At 37.3% G+C, this 17,781-nt stretch overlaps 2 protein-coding genes across 5 annotated transcripts in view; both read left to right on the forward strand.

Moving 5' to 3' along the window:
* LOC309501922 (NACHT, LRR and PYD domains-containing protein 3-like) overlaps positions 1-14,143 on the forward strand; it is a 45,054-nt gene extending 30,911 nt beyond the window's left edge. The window contains exons 8-12 of one of the 4 annotated variants that reach the window (XM_082174209.1): positions 3,203-3,373; positions 9,448-9,621; positions 10,300-10,461; positions 11,230-11,292; positions 14,030-14,143. In XM_082174209.1, the coding sequence (XP_082030335.1) occupies positions 3,203-3,373; positions 9,448-9,621; positions 10,300-10,461; positions 11,230-11,257 (535 nt within the window). In that variant the 3' untranslated portion in view covers positions 11,258-11,292; positions 14,030-14,143. Of the gene's footprint in view, positions 1-3,202; positions 3,374-9,447; positions 9,622-10,299; positions 10,462-11,229; positions 12,717-12,927; positions 12,943-14,029 lie in introns of those variants that run through there. The other 3 variants (XM_082174210.1, XM_082174208.1, XM_082174207.1) reach the window with 3 other exon arrangements.
* The window catches only part of LOC309501939 (uncharacterized protein), a 109,722-nt gene that overhangs the window by 69,622 nt on the left and 22,319 nt on the right, over positions 1-17,781 (forward strand). The gene's annotated exons all lie outside the window — the stretch shown is intronic.

Consider the following 17,781-nt stretch of genomic DNA (forward strand, 5'->3'; position numbering starts at 1 on the left):
CTTTAGGATTAATGTTTTAAATATAGCTTAAAATTTGAATACAGCAACATCTCCATCAGCGATAGGTAACGTTGTTTCTAGAGTGCCGCTGTCCTGCAGAGTTTAGCGTCAACTCCGATTAAAAACCTCACCTGTCTTAAATATCCTAAAGACGATGATTAGCTGGTTCAGGTGTGTTTGATTAGGGTTGGAGGAGCTAAACTCTGCACCCAGGACCGACATTACCCATCCTTGTTATTGATTAACCCTCTGGAGTCTGAGCGTTTTTTTGGGCCCTGGGGGTGTTCTGACATGCTCTGACATTTGTGCTTTTTTCAGTTGCTTATAAACATATTAATGGCAAAGGTGTAAATTCACTCTATATAGCACAAACAGGACTACAATAATATGTGAGCCACATGTTTTCATTTTTGAGAGAATAATGTTTATGCGTGGTTATCGAAAAAAACTAAAAATTAAAGTTTTTGAAATAAGGCCACAAAACACATACTAAATATGTGGCAATAAGACTTTTGACTAATGGATGTCGTCGCCTATAGTTTTTTCTTCAAAATTATGTGAAAATAGTCTTGCTTTATCGTTCACATAAAACCATACATTGATTTAAATTGATGTAAAACAGGTTTTGCTTGGAAAGCCAATATGCGAGGGGGGCGTGAACGAGGAGTGGTTTACACCTTAGAATACAATGTCCCACCCACTCTGCATAATTAGCCATTCATTCAGGTGTGACACTGACTGAGCCACAATGCAAGGACAAAAGATATATTTAGAAGAAGACTTATATTGACCATTTAAGATTTTGCTTACATCTATCTTGTAAATATGTTTTGCTATTTTATTAAAACGGTTACAATTACAACAATAATTACAATTTCAACAATATTTCAAGTGTACTCTTTCTTTGTAAAAAAAATGATTATAGGCCTACATTTTATCTATTTATTCATTAGTTTGAATATAACCAACATTGGAACAGCTAACATCTTAGTTGATGACTTTATTTTTGACAAAAATAGTATTTTATATATAGAAATTGCTAAACAAAAGCTTATTTGATGTGGCAGTATATTCTACAGTAAAAACTGTAACCAAATCTAGTCAACAAAATGTTGTCTTTCATATTTCGTCTGACTGTAACGTTGTTTTCATGAAATATTAGGGCATATTGTTAATTTGCAGTTTAATACGTTGCTTATACAAATAGCCTACATTTTATTTCAACATTCAGTCGATGTTTACTTATCTCAGTATAGCAATGCAGTTTGCTAAAACATCAACATTCATTCACACACGCGATTTAAATTTAAACTGTCTTTGCCAGCTGTGGTAAACAGCGCGCATCTCTGCCGTTTATTCATTCATAAACAGAAATTCACGTGAGAAGGAAAAAACTTACTAGTATTCCTCAGCTCGCTCCTCGATATACCCGCACTTCTGAGGGACATTTTCCATTAGTATTATTCCTCACAGCGCTGCAAGACGGTGTAAACAATGATCTAAATAAACTTGTGTGTTTTCTCGAGCTGATGGGGGCGTTCACAGGATTGCCTCAGCCATTTGCGTTTGAATAGCGCGCGCTCTCCGTGGGCGGGGCCGATTATAACGTAATGAGATGAGATAAGCTCGACTAGAATCGCTCTCTTTTAATACAGATTTCACAAGATGAGAATATTTGTTTTTTATATAAATTACTTCATTTAAAAGAAGAGAATTCAAGCTTCATGCCTGTGTGTCTGTATGTCTGTTTGACTGAGTATTCGCTGAGTTATTGTTCATTTTCGGACGCGTTTCAGAATGGACTTCACTGGCAGAGAGAAGGCAGAACTCGCTTCGTGTTTATTTTTCTTTATTTGGCAAAAAGCACAACACTTTGTTTTTATTGTGAGTATACACAAAAATAATACACATTTAACAGAATCGATTGATGTATGAAACTCCTATGGAAAATCAAAGTCAACAGAGTATTTATGAGTTTCTTTTACACTAATAAAAAAAAAGCGAGCTGGTATCGCCGGCGATACCGTCGACCTCAGGGGGTTAAATATGAAAGTAAAACGGCCAGTAGGTGGTGGCAAGTTACTGGCTGCTCGGAGAAGATCGACGCTCGCGGTGCCAGGTCCAGTGCATTAGAGGTGAATGATGGATAATCAGACAGGCATAACTGTAACAGGTCATCGTTAGGATGACGAATTTAACGATACCATATTGCCAGGTATACGTATATACCGGCAACAGGTTGAGTTGCAGGCACACATGCAGTTTAAAGGTGTCCTGTCACGGAAATGTTTTTGCCAACTGAGTTGATGGTCATCTTCCCCTGTATAACAAGTAAGCATCAGTAGCCACGAGTCGCATTGGTGTGACGTCAACTCCCCTCTTCGATTGATTGGCTAGAGGAGTAGCTGTCAATCTAGAACTAGTGGACCAATGGTGACGCTTAAGCCCGCCCTAATTTACATGAAACTCGAACTGCAACATTTGGGAAAGCAAGCGCAGAACATAGAAAGAAGAGCGAAGAGAAAAACAGCACAAGCGTACAAAAGAGTAAAATATGAGCAGAAAATGCAAGAAAGCACAAAGAACACAGTAATAAAACCAAGGAAAAGTTCTCTGTTTCTAAGTTCTAAGTTTTCTGCAAAATAACTTTTAATGTGTTTAAAGTTTTTATTCATGCTTGTTATTTCTTGACTCACGCTTATTATATTTTGATCCGTGACCACGTTGTTTGCTATTCTGATCATTTTGCATTCTTTTTTTTCAGTTTGTGCAATATATTTTTACATGTGTTTTTAAATTTTTGATTCACGCTTATAATTTTTTTTATTCGTGACCGCTATATATTTGGCGGGAATTTGATCCCATAGTCTATGAGTCTCCAGATGTTCACAAACATGTAGTTTTACAAGCCAGTTTTCTCTGTGCTGACGTTTCTCACTTCTCCTGCTTAAAAGCCAGAAAGATCTTAATTTCACACTCTGTATTCACACTGAAAACCATGATCTAGTGAGCTTTTGCCCTTCTGCTCTGTGAGACGTTTCTGTTCTTATGAGTTTGCTTTAGGACTGAGTGTCGCTCTAGTTTCTTTTAAATGTATATTTATTTGTGTATTTAAATGTTCAAAGATTTTTTTTTTTATCGTATCAATCTTTTTTGTAATGCAACGGACATTTAGTTGAGAACTGAATTGACTCTTCTGCAGGTTTTTGAGTCCTGCTGCAGAGGAAGCCTGTCAGTATGTGAATAGAGTTGTGGGTAAAAACCCGTTACTCCAGAAAGAGCTGAATCTGAGTGAACATAAACTAGGACACACACGAGTGAATCAGATCGCTGCTCTACTGCAGGATAAACACTGTCAACTCAACACACTGACGTGAGTATTGCTCATTTATTTATAATATTACTTTACTTTTCAGGGCTCCAGACTAACTTTGTTTATTAGGAGCGCTGTTGCCCCTGACTTAACATTTTGGAGCGCAAGCAGAAAATGTAGGGGCACACCTTAAATCACCTTGCAATGCAATTATTCACATTTTCCCCCAAAATAAATGTATTACTGACAAATGCTTTGATAATAAATATACTTAATGTACAGAAATAACAATGTGCAGTTTTATTAAGTTCACAGGGCTCCAGACTAACATTTGAGGGCAGCAGCACTGCAGAAAGTTCTACAGAAAGTATTTGGTAGCACTGTGGGATGACAAAGCACTGAGCTTAATTTGAAGTGTATAGATAAAGTTAACTTTAATTATTATTATTCATAATGTCTTAATATTAATTCAAAAGCAAAATAAGTGACAAAATAGATATTAGGGAGTGAAAATAGCCAATAAGCGTCCTCTGCAGCTGTGTTTACAATGGTAATTTAATCTTTCTTTTTTTTTCTTTTTTTTCTTTTTTTTAAATAAGTGTGTTTTCCTACTTCTTGAAACTTTTAAATTTATAAATAGGTACAATCTTTAAAGGATGAACAAAAAATGTTTTGGTCAACACATTAAAAATAACATTTAAATATGATATTATAGTTTTGAAGTGCTGGAAAAAGATGTGTTGGCTACTGTTATAACCATAGTATATAGTTACAGTTAGTGTTACTACATTACATCCATGGTGAATGTTGCTGATCTGTGGACCTAAAGCCTTCTATAACTTGTTCACAAACTCAATGGATTTCTTCACTGGATCTCCACGATGTAACGGTGTTGCGTGATCGAGATCCGCCCGCGACTGGCGAGAGAAGCTCTGCGCTGTCTATTATTGGTTCGAACTATTAAACGGTCCGTGAAGCAGAAATGAGTAGCGCAGATTTTTTCCGCTTTCATTTTGATTTATTAACATGTCACGGCATACTCTATGCTTGAGGCTGAGATTGTGTCTAACAAGCGTATTGTTTTTAAACTGCGAAGTACCTGCACTGTTCTCAAACTTCGTGTCCCCTGCAGTTCTGGGGTAGCGACTGCAACATTCACAGTTCATGGAGTTCGTCTCCTTACAGTACCTCAACCAGCTGAATCCTCTCAGCCAGTCTTCCCGAAAATGGTGTGTTCGGGCCTTTATCACCTCACAAACCTCTGACTCTGAATCATCATAATCCGACTGTGTCTGTGACATTGATATTTGTCTCTGTTTCCTTCCCACAGACGTTTATGCGCGCTCAATTATCTCTAGGCTCCTCCCCCTCCACACATTAGCCAGTTACAAATTTACTGGTCGCACATGTGAGACTGGATGTAAAATTCAGTCGCAGACTCTCAAATTTTGGTGGCAGAATGCAGTCTGGAGCCCTGCTTTCAGTAGTAATGTTAGCTGATGATGATAATATTTCCTCACTTATTTGAGTCAGAGCAGTTTTTTCCTCAACAATTTAAAGTAATAAAATTAAACAGCAAATTAAAAACACACAATGATCTCTGTGAACCCATGAATCATGCAGATTTACTGAGATTTACCTGATCTCTGATCAGTTTTATACATTTGTAGACGTTTTCATTAGACATTAGTATAATTAAAAGGAATAATAGTAGTTTCTTATTGGCCTGTTTAGCTGAGCCATCCATAAAATAAACAAAACAAGCACTGAAAATGTATAAAAGAGCACATATTATACAGACACTTGATATTTAATCATATTAGATGATTAGTTAATTGCATTTAATACATTTTCCATTCAATAAAACATTTGTAATGGGTTTGTAGAAGGTGTTTTTATGCAGTTTTTGGCCTGAGTTTGTCGTTTCGAAACTACACGCTTAGACTAACGCTTCAAAACAGTGAATCATTTTGCGAAGAAATTGGTTTAATTGATTTGAATCTTTGAAAAGCTTTGTTTCTCCCATCACTACTGAACGCAAGTGCAGCTTTATTCAAATAAACGTGAACAAAACTAAAAAACAAAGACTTGAGTGAGAAACATGAAGGTCACCAACAGCAGTTACAGGGAACAAAGCCAGACAGAAGACAATGGTAACATGAAGGCAGGGCCGTACGCAGGGTTTTATAAAAACTGAGGTTCCACAATTGATGTTGCTAGGGGGGTTCGGGGGAAATCTTTGATTTTCCTGATCTACACATGTGCAATTTAAGGTGTTTGAAGGACAAAAAAAATTGGATATCAATAGCTTTAAAAGCATGTCAGTGGACAGTAGCATAAATTATTTGTCAAACAGAAAACAGGTTCTTAAACATGAGAATCAGGATAAATGTTGCAATGAATGATCCACACTACACAATTGAAATGCAGAAATTTGTGATTTGTGAAATGAGCATATGTATGAGCATCAAAGATCAGTTTCAGCAACTTGTTTCTTTCCTGAATTAATCAATGTGCTAATCAGTTCAATTACAGTTTTTCTCAATTGCTAAAACTTGCTAGCCTGGAAATCCAGACCTAAATCTAAAAGCTTAATGGTCTGGTGTCGATCAATGAAAATCGTCCAGCTCGAGGGGCGGCACCAAGCATGCATTTGAAAATCTCACTGCACGCAATTGGATAACACTACGACCAATCACAACAATAAACCCAATACGCTTAGCTACCAGCGGAGCTAACTGGTAGATTAGACTCTTCCGGTCGGCAAAACAGCAAAAACACCCTTCTTGCAAAGGAACGATTCGAGCGCCGTCTTCTGTTCCTCTTTTGGGAAAAAGCCAAGTCTAACTCGTTCATTGTAGCGGCCAAAGCCGTTTCAAACCACTGCTTTATCCATAGGCATCTTGCAATGTTTACTGATGACTTCGACGTCACAGCGCTGTCGTCTTCTGTTTAGCTCGCCTCTGGCCCGCCTATATCAGATAACCCGATGTGATTGGTGCAGCTCAGATCGAGGGGCATATTTAATGAGCTCCATTGCTCGACACCAGAGTAACTCGCTGAGCAAATTCAACTTGTGCTCTCACGAGAACTCTGGTTTACCAGGGTAAAAACTTGCTCCATTTTCTGAAAACATTAAACACAAAACCTCATCTTCAAGCACTATTTACAAAATCTCTGACTCCTTTTTTGGAAGTCCTTTAACTCCTTTAAAACAGTTTTACCTGTGTTCAAAATCAAACACTGCTCTCAAATCATAAACAAAGTGATAAAAATGATATACACTATCAAGCAGTCAGTAAACTATACACCAAACAATAGAAAACACATTGTTCAAAACATATAGTTCTCAGGGAGAAGTACATTTATAATCTCAAAACAAATTTCATATTTTTCCGTCATTGTCTTTTGATGAACGAAAACATGTTCTATCATAGTAGCTCAAAACTGATCAGAAATTACTACTCTGCAATTTTTTTTTTTTGTTCTTCCTCCTCCTTGTACCCTATTCTTACAGTACTGTACCCTGCATCTCACACACTCGTCCTTTGTCTCTGTGATACTGTGATTCTTGTTCTTTGTTGATATGAACCTGCAACCAGTCAACATCTACTGAGCAGTCAGTGCTGTTAACAAATGGAAAGCACAATGTTCAGGGCCATACAGTTTGTTCATTGTACAGTATACAGCCTATACACTGTACTACAGCATACAATACTAAAAGCAAAGGAGTAAACGTGATCAATGTGCTTCTTCTTGTCTTTGGGTATCATCTGAAACAGGTTAAATCAGTTTTGAGTGGTTGTGTTCAATCAATGACGTGTTCTCTATTTGTATTTGATTGTTGCCTCTTGTGTTCTCCAGTGTGGATGACGTGTGCATTACAGGGCAGGATGTGTTTTGAGAATGAGAATGTGTTTAGAGTTTTGCTGAAAAGTCTAAGTGAGATCTGCAAATTGTGTTTTACCATGTGAAATGGTTTAAGGTATTGACAACAGACTGCACAGTTAGCTCAATGAGTTCAGGCAACTGAGAACTTTGTTCAGCCAATGGGTTTTAGTGTTTTAGCAATTGAGAAAAACTGTAATGGTTCAATTGCTCACTCATAAACATTCTGGCTTAATGATGCAAGTTACACAAACACAGACAAGTGGAGTAATACAGTGAAAAGTCCCAGTGCTGATACTGGGGAAATATTCAAACACATTCGAGGTATACAAATATATATATATACAATAATACTATTATGGAAATATATTTAATAGGTGATTGTGCTGTTAAATTGAGCGTATAGTTTCTGCTGTAATAGCGAAGAACATATATCTGTGTTAAATATGAATCCATTGTAATAATGATAATCTCACCCTGGGCACAGTGTGCAATACCTGCTCTTCCTCTCTCATCTCCATCACATTCTCTCTTTCTTCTTCTCTCAGTCTCCTTATCTTCACCTGTATATCTTCCCTTCCCAAAGCTGAGCTTTGATTGATACAGTCTTCGCAAACTGATTATTTCTGTTGGTTGTTTTAAACTTCTATTGTAAAACAGCTGTTTAGGTGGTGCAGTACACATTGCATCGGCCGTGTTGCGTCATCTCCCGTCTTACCGAACATTTTGCCTGCAGTCCCCAAACAAACCACACGAGGGCACCACTACAACATGAAATTAACAACCGCTGCTGAATTCAGGAGGAATTCACAATAAAACGGAATAAAATACTAACTCTGTTACACATGCTCATTATAACTTTCATTAACTCTACAATAAGTAAATCCACTTCTCCAGCTAATTACTCCTCGACAGCGATGCCATAGAAATATACAGAGCGACCGCAAAAACAGAAGTTCAAAGACAATATTCTAAAGATGCTGCGCGCTTGTTTCTCTGGCGCATAAGGTCTAAACACGTCGAAAAATGACCAAGGTCTGGACCTCAGTGGTGTGTACGGCCCTGCATGAGGACTAAATATACACACAGACACTATTAAACACACAAGAAACACCTGAACACAATGAACCACATTTGTCCCAGTGAGCAAACCAAAGGTGACATTGACACGAAAGAAAGTGTCATGAAACCCTGTTTTAGCTGGTCGTTCACATCTCAGAGCTGGAAAAGTCTGAGGAAATGTGTGTGTAAAGCTGTGGAAAAGTGGGAGTGTAGAGGGCGGGAAAAGGGGAGACAACAACCAATAAAACACAGACCTGCGACACACTCATTATTCAGACACATGAATATTAAAATATGACTGCAGAGAAAAAAAAAAATGGATCTGAAGGCACCTTGATGCATGTTAAAAATATAACCCTATATAACACACTCACAAGAACGAGGGAGAATTGCTGAAGAATGTTTAAAAGATCTAATAATATTTTTATTACATTTATGAGCACTATAGTCTCTGAGTCTGAACAAACGACACGCGTCAGTTTAACACAGAAATAATAAAGACATAGTTACTTTTTTTTCCATTGTTCTTTTAATTGTCGTGTTCTGTGTATCAGCACACTTCCACCTCACATTCAGCCAATCACACGCTCCGAAAGCACACTTCTACCTCACATTCAGCCAATCACACGCTTCGAAAGCACACTTCCACCTCGCATTCAGCCAATCACACGCTTCGAAAGCACACTTCCACCTCGCATTCAGCCAATCACACGCTCCGAAAGCACACTTCTACCTCACATTCAGCCAATCACACGCTCCGAAAGCACACTTCTACCTCACATTCAGCCAATCACACGCTCCGAAAGCACACTTCTACCTCACATTCAGCCAATCACACGCTTCTACCTCAGATACCGTGACGTCGCTTCCACTTTACTTTTCAGCCCGGAAGAACCAAATTGCTCAGAAAAACACAAAAATGACAAAAATAGAGCGCTTTTATTATTTTCAGTGATGTGCAGCCTGTACATATCTGTTCACATCTCAAAAAATGTGTTTTGGGGGTTTCATGACTTGTTGCAATGTTGGTAGTATATTTAAATGAACAATGTGTAGTCTTTCTCTGTGTTCCCTGAACCTGGATATCCCTGTTTATTTGTCAGCAAAAGTCTGCTGGATGAAGCTAAACACGTTAGTTGATCATCATAAATCTGAGTAATTTTCTTTTCTCTTTCTTTCTTCAGTCTGAGTCTATGCAGTATTACAGAGAAACAGAGTCTCATCCTGACTTCAGCTCTGAAATCAAACCCGTCACACCTGAGAGAGCTGAACCTGAGCTGGAATAAACTAGGAGACTCTGGAGTGAAAAACCTCAGTGATCTACTGATGAACCCACAATTCAAGTTGGAGAAACTACAGTTAGTATCATTATACTGTACAGCAATTACAGTGTGACTGAAGTTTATTTATTTGAAGATGTTGTGGTTTCAATCTTTTTGGGAAATCACTTCTCAGAGATCTTTGATGCCAGAAATATTAGACTTTATTTCACAAACAAAGCCTGAACGCCTCCTGCAGAAAGGCGCTCCAGATCAGTGGCTTCTCACATATATTCCTACATCACTTCTAAAGATGGTAATGCATTCTATAGATATTTTGAGAAATATTTTGTACCATGTGACATTAAATATAATTCTCTGTTGCATCAACATTCTGGCCGTTCAGGCGTCCAAAGTCAAACTCAAAGACACACACACACACAGAAAGGAAATAATAGTGTACAAATATATAGCTAAATTACTTATTTTCTAAATAATAAAATCTTCTACATTGACAGCAGGGCTTATGTTTCATTGTTTATAGCAGTGCACTTTCTGGGTTTTCCCTATTGCTCACATTTTTATGTGTTTTTTATCTAGTTAGTAATTCACATACAAGAATCAAAATGCTTAAAATCACTTCAACAGTTTAAACTAAAACACTTTATGCTCAATATCTCACAGTGAGTCTGAGTTCACATTATATTTGTGTAAAATTGTTCACATTCATGATTTGTTTGTAAGATAATCTCTCTTCCTCTGTTTGTGTCTTTCTAGTCTATATCGCTGTGGCATTACAGATGTTTCTTCTTTAACTCAGTCTTTGACTAACTCAAAAGCACTGCAGTTTTTAAAAGAGCTTGATCTGAGACGCAATATGATAGGAGACTCACAGCAGCGGCTCAGAGACGTGATACGAGACTCAAACTGTGTCCTGAGGTGAGGAAACATCACTGAGATATTAAAGAGATCTTCATTTACCTCTGATATGTGAACAAACCTTTCAAACATTCGTTAAAGGAAATTATCATTAAGCTTTATTGCAACAAAGGGTTTGTGTGAGAACAAAATGTGAAGTTATTGAAATGTTTAACACAAAGGAGTAAAGAGAACAAAAGCTCACTGTCTCAGCTTTATACATCAACACCTGCTTTATTAACTGTGTCAGTAGAAGTGAATCATTTCAGTGTGAAAACAGACTTGGTCAGATTGTAGGAAAACGCTGCACTCCTGCTAAAATCAGTGCAGTTCCAACTTCAGCTCACAGCGTCCAGCTCACATGAGAAATGTCTCTGTCTCTAGTGTGTTTTTACTGTGACAAGCAACACGTCACACTACTTTACACTTACTTTACTCTCAGTGATTTACTAAGAGCCTACAAACATGTTTAAACTAGAGGACAAACGGCTTTAACTAAAGGTTTGTGTTTGAACTCAAAATAACATTTGTATTTGCTCCCTGTGGTTTATTCCATACGCCGTACACTCATTAGTTTCTCCTTTACAGAGACTCAATAGGAGTCGCACCGACACACACACACACACATATGAACATCATTCAGGTTTTACATCTATTATATTATAAAACACAAATATCTGTGCAAGATCATGTAAAGTCAGTAATTAATCTGATTACAGGAATTTATTTTTACTTAAAAAAAAACAGTAATTGAAATATAATAATTTTCTCTTCTGTTCCACTTTACAGAGATGAACTTCAATGTGTTATATCATAGTGAGAAATGATCATGAGAGGAGCAGAAACCATCAGGTGATCCACAGAAGAGTCTCACTACTGTCTATGAGGAGAAATAAATGTGTAAATGTGTTTCATACAGGTGGAAGAGACTCAGACTTCACAATTAAATAAAGCAGCGTGTGTGTTAGCATGCGTATTAGAAACATGTGATATTGAATGATTCATGTTGGTTTATTATTCAGCCAAATGATGGTTTAGTTGTAATTAAAGGTGGAACAGAGGAAGAAGCTCAGATGATGTCAGCAGAAATCTTCAGTATCAGGCCTGCAAATATAATACTGTTTGGATTGAACTCGTCCATAATTATTAAAATATTTCTAATCATGAACGTGATTGTCAAGTATAGCACATAAATGTTTCAAAAGATATAAAGTTAAACATTAAACTTTTAAACATTTACGTTATCGCTCTAACATTTTATACACAGAATATCTTTATTGTTATTGTTTTATTGTATATGAAGTTAGTTATGTGTGTGTGTGTTGCTGATGATCTACAGTATATTGTCTTTGTTCTGTGGATGAAGTCTCTTCTCCTCTACAGACGACTAAACATGTTTACCAGTTAACAGCATTTGTGTGTGTTTCACTCGCTCCTCAGATAGCAGACGGATGTGGGCCACTTCAGGCAATGATGCGGCACTGCAGGCCTTCTTATGGCCCGAATGACTAATCTGGGTGTAAACCAAATATGGCCCTCATATGTTAATAAGCAAATGTGGCCCAGTTATCTTAAAACATATCTGGGCCAGTTTTGGCAAAGATGAGGGACTATAATCACTGTGAATCTGAATGTGAACCTAAAGTGGCCCACACATGACACAGCAAATATGGCCCGATTACATTGCAAACTAATTTGGACAACATTTGGCAAATGAATGACACAGTCAGCACTGGCTAACCAGGGTGTGAGCCTTATGGCACAGTAAGCAACGTGTGTGTGTGTGTGTGTGTGTGTGTGTGTGTGTGTGTGTGTGTGTGTGTGTGTGTGTGTGTGTGTGTGTGTGTGTGTGTGTGTGTGTGTGTGTACTGTGCAGCACAAACACAGACGTGCACTAGCTCTTACAGTCAGTTAACTTATGTTGTACATGTTGGTAGAGTGTCTGATTGAGAATTTTTATGGTCTTGTAACGTAACTGAATATTTGGCTGAGATACATTTTGAGTTGCTGTGTGTAAAGATCTTTGCTGTGGTTTCAAGCAGGACATATTTTTGGGTCAACATTTTTTTTTCATCTTGGAACACAATTCCTGTCCAGAAACCCTAACCCTACACATAACTTAAACTCAACATAAACTGTAAACTTGTCACTCAAATATGATTTGTTGATTGGAATGCAGGATTAATAAAGATGTTTATCCAGAAACATATTGGTTGAAATCACATTCACCTGTAAGGCAGTGTCATCTTATAAACTGCTTGACCCTGATATTCAAAGAAGAAAGAATACATTTTTCAATTTGTCTTACATTTTGACATTTTTTTTTATAAATAACAATAGCCTATCAAGTTAATAAAATAGTTCATATTATAAAAACACTTGACATTTAATCGTATTAGATGGTTTCTTAATTGCACACATCTTCAATAAACGTTTGCAATTGGTTTGACAGGGGTTTTTATGCCTGTTTGTTCTGCATGTACACAGTTCTGTCCAGCAGGGGTCTCCAGGGTGTGGCGTTTCCAGCGCTTCCAATCAAAGCTTCTCCTCGAACGTCGCCAAGTAAATGTAGGATTCTTTAATTTGCCCGCTACTCCCTCGCCTTAGTTTCAGCCAATCAGGTGTTCAACCCACACGCAACCTAATTAATATTCATAAGCCAATCCTTCAACAGAGTAGGCGGCGGTTTAATCAATCAATAAGACCAAAGCTCTGATGCCTAAACGTGTTTTGCGATTATTTTGAAGATATCATGTAATGCTTATAGTTTAATACGCTCTTGCCCAAGAAGGAGACTGAACGACGATGGAACAGGTAAAAACATTGTTTGGGATAGATAACAAACAAAGTAAAAACGCCAAACAGATCCTATTTTGTCAAGTGGACAGATGGGTTTAAATGGGTCAAAAAGCACACTTAGTTTAATCACACATACCTGTATTTTGTTTGTATGGAGTTGATGTTTTATACTGAAATACTCTATTTCAATCAATCCCTTATGAAATTAAATGTGGGTTGAATTAGTAAAAGTGTAGTAATGGTTAAACTATGGTTAGAGTAGCAAAACCATGATTAATTTGTGGTTACCATGGTTTAATTATACTAACCATGTTTTATTATTATTTGTTGGAAAACCATGATTAGTTTGTGGTTTTATTTGTAGTAAAATCATGGTTAATGTGTGGTTACTGTGGTTTAACTTTACTAACCATGTTTTTTTTTATTATTATTTGTAGTAAAACCATGATTAGTTTGTGGTTACAAAGGTTTAACTGTACTAACTATGTTTTTATTTTATTTTATTTATTTAACTTGTAGTAAAACCATGATTAGTTTGTGGTTATCAAGGTTTAACTGTACTAACCATGTTTTTTGGGGGGGATTTATTTGTAGTAAAACCATTTGTGAATTTGTTGTTACCATGGTTTAACTCCATGTTGTTTTTGTTTTATTTGTAGTAAAGCCGTGGTTAATTTTCATAAGGGATGTGTTTGCCAACTTATTTTACACTGTCTCTTGAAATGTTTTGATATGTGGGTGATGTGATATGATTAAATCTGTTACCGTTTGCGTTTCATGTCGACTATAGGAAGCCTGCAGCAGTTTCAGATCCATAAGGGCCAAGTTTCAGCAAGAGCTCCAGGTGAGCAACAGACCTGTGCTTCCCGAGAAACCCAAACGCCTCCCAACAGCTGGCCTGGGCCGCTCTGGTCCGATAACCATGAGCTTGAGTTCAGCTGTGGAAACCAAGGCCCCTAGTCTACCCCGGAACATTTTCAGAGAAGACCTGAAAACATTCGCAGGAAGACGGCCTGTATCTTTCCCAAGCTTTCCCAACACACCATCTGAAGTCAGCAGCTCTGGTGAGGATGGGCACAACAGGCAGTCGCTCAAACTTCGGCATTTGCCCCTCGTGTTGCCGCCTTCAAACGAGCCAAAGCATGATTCTTCAGCTCCTTGTCCAAAGGGATTCGCATCACCTCTCAAATGCACCAGGAAGCAATTCCCTACACCTTTCAGCTTGGCCAAAGTTTCAGCGTGTGGCAAAGAAACTGGTAAAAATGGTCTTAAAAGTACTCTTAGTGTTGAGACCGGAGAGTCAAACCCGCGTGCGAGTCTCGAGCGTTCTGCTACTCCTTCCCCGAGCGAGTCCCTGACGGATTCGTCCTCTGGCACGGGGAGTGTTAGCCACTTCTTTGACCAGCGTGTGTTGAGCACGCTGGAGAAAGCCAAGAGGAAGCTCTCCCACAAGAGCCTGCTGGTGTGTGGCCGACCCAAGGGCTTCTACATCAGTAAACCCACAGAGAGTCCTCCATCTCCTGCTGATCGTCCAGTGACTTCATCTCCACTGAAGATCAGCCGAGCGCCACACAGTGAGTCGCAAAACTCTACTTTATTTTACATGGATGCATACGGTACCGGTCAAGACAATACTGTTTCCAAATGGCTTATGCTCATCAAGCCTGTGTTTATTTGATCAAAAATATAGAAAAAACTGTAATATTGTGAAATATTATTACAATTTAAAATAATGGTATTCTATTTTAATATACTATTTTAATATACAAAAGTCCCCTTGTGGTGAAAATCCAGCTTTTAATGTTGTTTATGTGTCTATGTGGTGTTTTTAATATGCTTTAAGACAAACCATGTGTAAATTCATAAGTCGACAGCATTTCTGAGTATTTTCTCCTTAAAACTGCAGTGAACCAAAGACAGTCTCAAACACACGCTTTGAAATCGCTGGTGTTTCTGACGTCACAAACTACCTTGTAACCAATCAGATCAACGTGTGATCGTCAACCAGTGGATCTCTGAGCTGAGTGAGTGAGCGGAGGCGGGGCTCATTTGCATATTCATAGAACCGCGTATACTAAATGAAGCAAGGGTGTCGAGTTACATTCAAGACATTTTAAAGGGATAGTTCACTTTGAAATAAATTTTTGGTATGTTTTAGCTTACCTCAAGGGCATCCAAGATGTAGGTGTCTTTTTTTCCGCAGTAGTTTCAATTTTGATATTTTTAGGTCAAACCGTTCTTGTCTGTCAGTCATATAATGCAGGTCTATGGTCACTGTCTCAAAGAGCATGCACAGAGTCCAAATTAAACAATTCCCCATCGTAAGTACACATTGATGGCCTAAGACACGAAACGAGCGGTTTGTGTGAGAAAACGAACAGTATTTATATCGTTTTTACCTCTTGAACACAGCCATGTCCAAGTGATCTGATCTGACGTGTACGCAGACTGGTGCATAGATATATACACTAGATGTCGCCTTGTCTACGGCAGTTCATTGGAACGAATGTCTTTTAAGGCGACATCTAGTGTGTATATCTATGCACCAGTCTGCGTACACGTCAGATCAGATCACTTGGACATGGCTGTGTATAAGAAAAAAAAAGACACCTACATCTTGGATGCCCTTGAGGTAAGCTAAAACATACCAAAAATTAATTTCAAAGTGAACTATCCCTTTAATGCATGAAGACATTTTTTTTCAAGATAACAAGTTTAAATATGTAATTCTGGTGATCAAAGGTGAGTATGGATAGGTGAGGGATAAAATTATTCACTGCAGGGGGACTTTAAAATATAATTTATTTCTGTGATCAAAGCTGAATTTTCAGCATCATTACTCTTTCATTTTGTTTATTTCTTTTTTTTGTGAAAGAAATGAATACTCAGCAAGGATGTTAAATTGATAAAAAGTAAAGATTTATACTTATAGTTAAGATTTATATTGTTAGAAAACATTTCTATTTTGAATAAATGCTGTTCTTTTTAAGTTTTTATTCATCAATGAATCCTGAAAAAAGTATCGCAGTTATAAATCAAATATTAAGCAGCACAACTGCTTCCAACATTGATAAAGCATCATATAATAATGATTTCTGAAGGATCATGTGACACTGAAGACTGGAGTAATGATGCTGAAAATTCAGCTTTGATCACAGGAATAAATTATATTTAAAGTATATTAAAATAGAAAACCATTATTTGAAATTGTAATATTTTTTTTTTCATCTATTTTTGATCAAATAAATGCAGGCTTGATGAGTATAAGACACTCCTTTCAAAAGCATGAATAATAGTAATGTTTCCAAACCTTTGACCTGTACCGAGTATGAATTCAACAGTTTCAGCTTGGATGATAAGAACTGTAGAGTTAGGACTACACTGGTGCTGTTGAGCCGGTCCTGTTAGTTCTTCAGTGCATCTGTGATTGTGAAATGCCTGTCCTGTGCCGTAGCCGCTGTAATGGAGCTCAGTTCAGTCCTGCAGACCGAAAGACTACACAAACCTCTTCCTGATCCCGTGTCCCTCGGGCCGGCGCCCTTAAAGCCCCCGAGACCCCCACGTGTGGACCTCCACAGATACAGGACTGGACGTCACGGCAGAGACGCTGGTGAAACACCCACTGCTGGTTTGTAGAAGCTCATTCACACACCTCACTACTATTTGCTTTTTTGAGTTGATTCTTGTGCATATAGTAATTTACCTCAGTGCAACAATAAAATGGTTAAAGCGTAAGCTATGAGAAGTAAAATAAGGGGGTATTCATTTAATAAAAAAAATGTAATAAAAAAAAAATATATATATTACACACACACACACACTCTACCGTCAAAAGTTTTAGATCGGTAAGATTTTTAATGTTTTTAAAATAAGTATCTTCTGCCCACCAAGACTGCATTTATTTGATTAAAAATACAAACAAAAACAGTAATATTGTGAAATATTATTACAATTTGAAACAGCTGTTTTCTATGTGAATATACAGTAAAGTGTAATTTATTTCTGTGATCAAAGCTGAATTTTCAGCATCATTACTCCAGTCTTCAGTGTCACATGATCCTTCAGAAATCACTCTAATATGATGATTTGAGGATCAAGAAACATTTCTCATTATTATCAATGTTGAAAACAGTTATTTACATTTTTTATTTCATGATGATATGATGAATAGAAAGATCAAAAGAACAGCATTTATCTGAAATAGAAAGCTTTTGTAACATTAAACACCACCGTTCAAAAGTTTGGGGTCAGTAAGAATTTTAATTTTATTTTGGGGGGAAATAAATAAAATAAATCAATAGTTTTATTCATCAAGGATGAGTTAAACTGATCAAAAGTTACAGTAAAGACATTTATAATGTTAGAACATATTCTAAATGCTGTTCTTTTGAACTTTCTATTCTTCAAATAATTTTGAAAAAAAATTGTACACAACGGTTTTCAACATTGATAATAATAATGAAAGTTTTTTGAGCATAAAATCGTCATATTAGAATGGTTTCTGAAGGATCATGTGACACTGAAGACTGGAGTAATGATCAG

The sequence above is a fragment of the Leuciscus leuciscus genome (genome assembly GCF_965113295.1).
Source record: "Leuciscus leuciscus genome assembly, chromosome: 6".
NCBI classification, from domain to species: domain Eukaryota; kingdom Metazoa; phylum Chordata; class Actinopteri; order Cypriniformes; family Leuciscidae; genus Leuciscus; species Leuciscus leuciscus.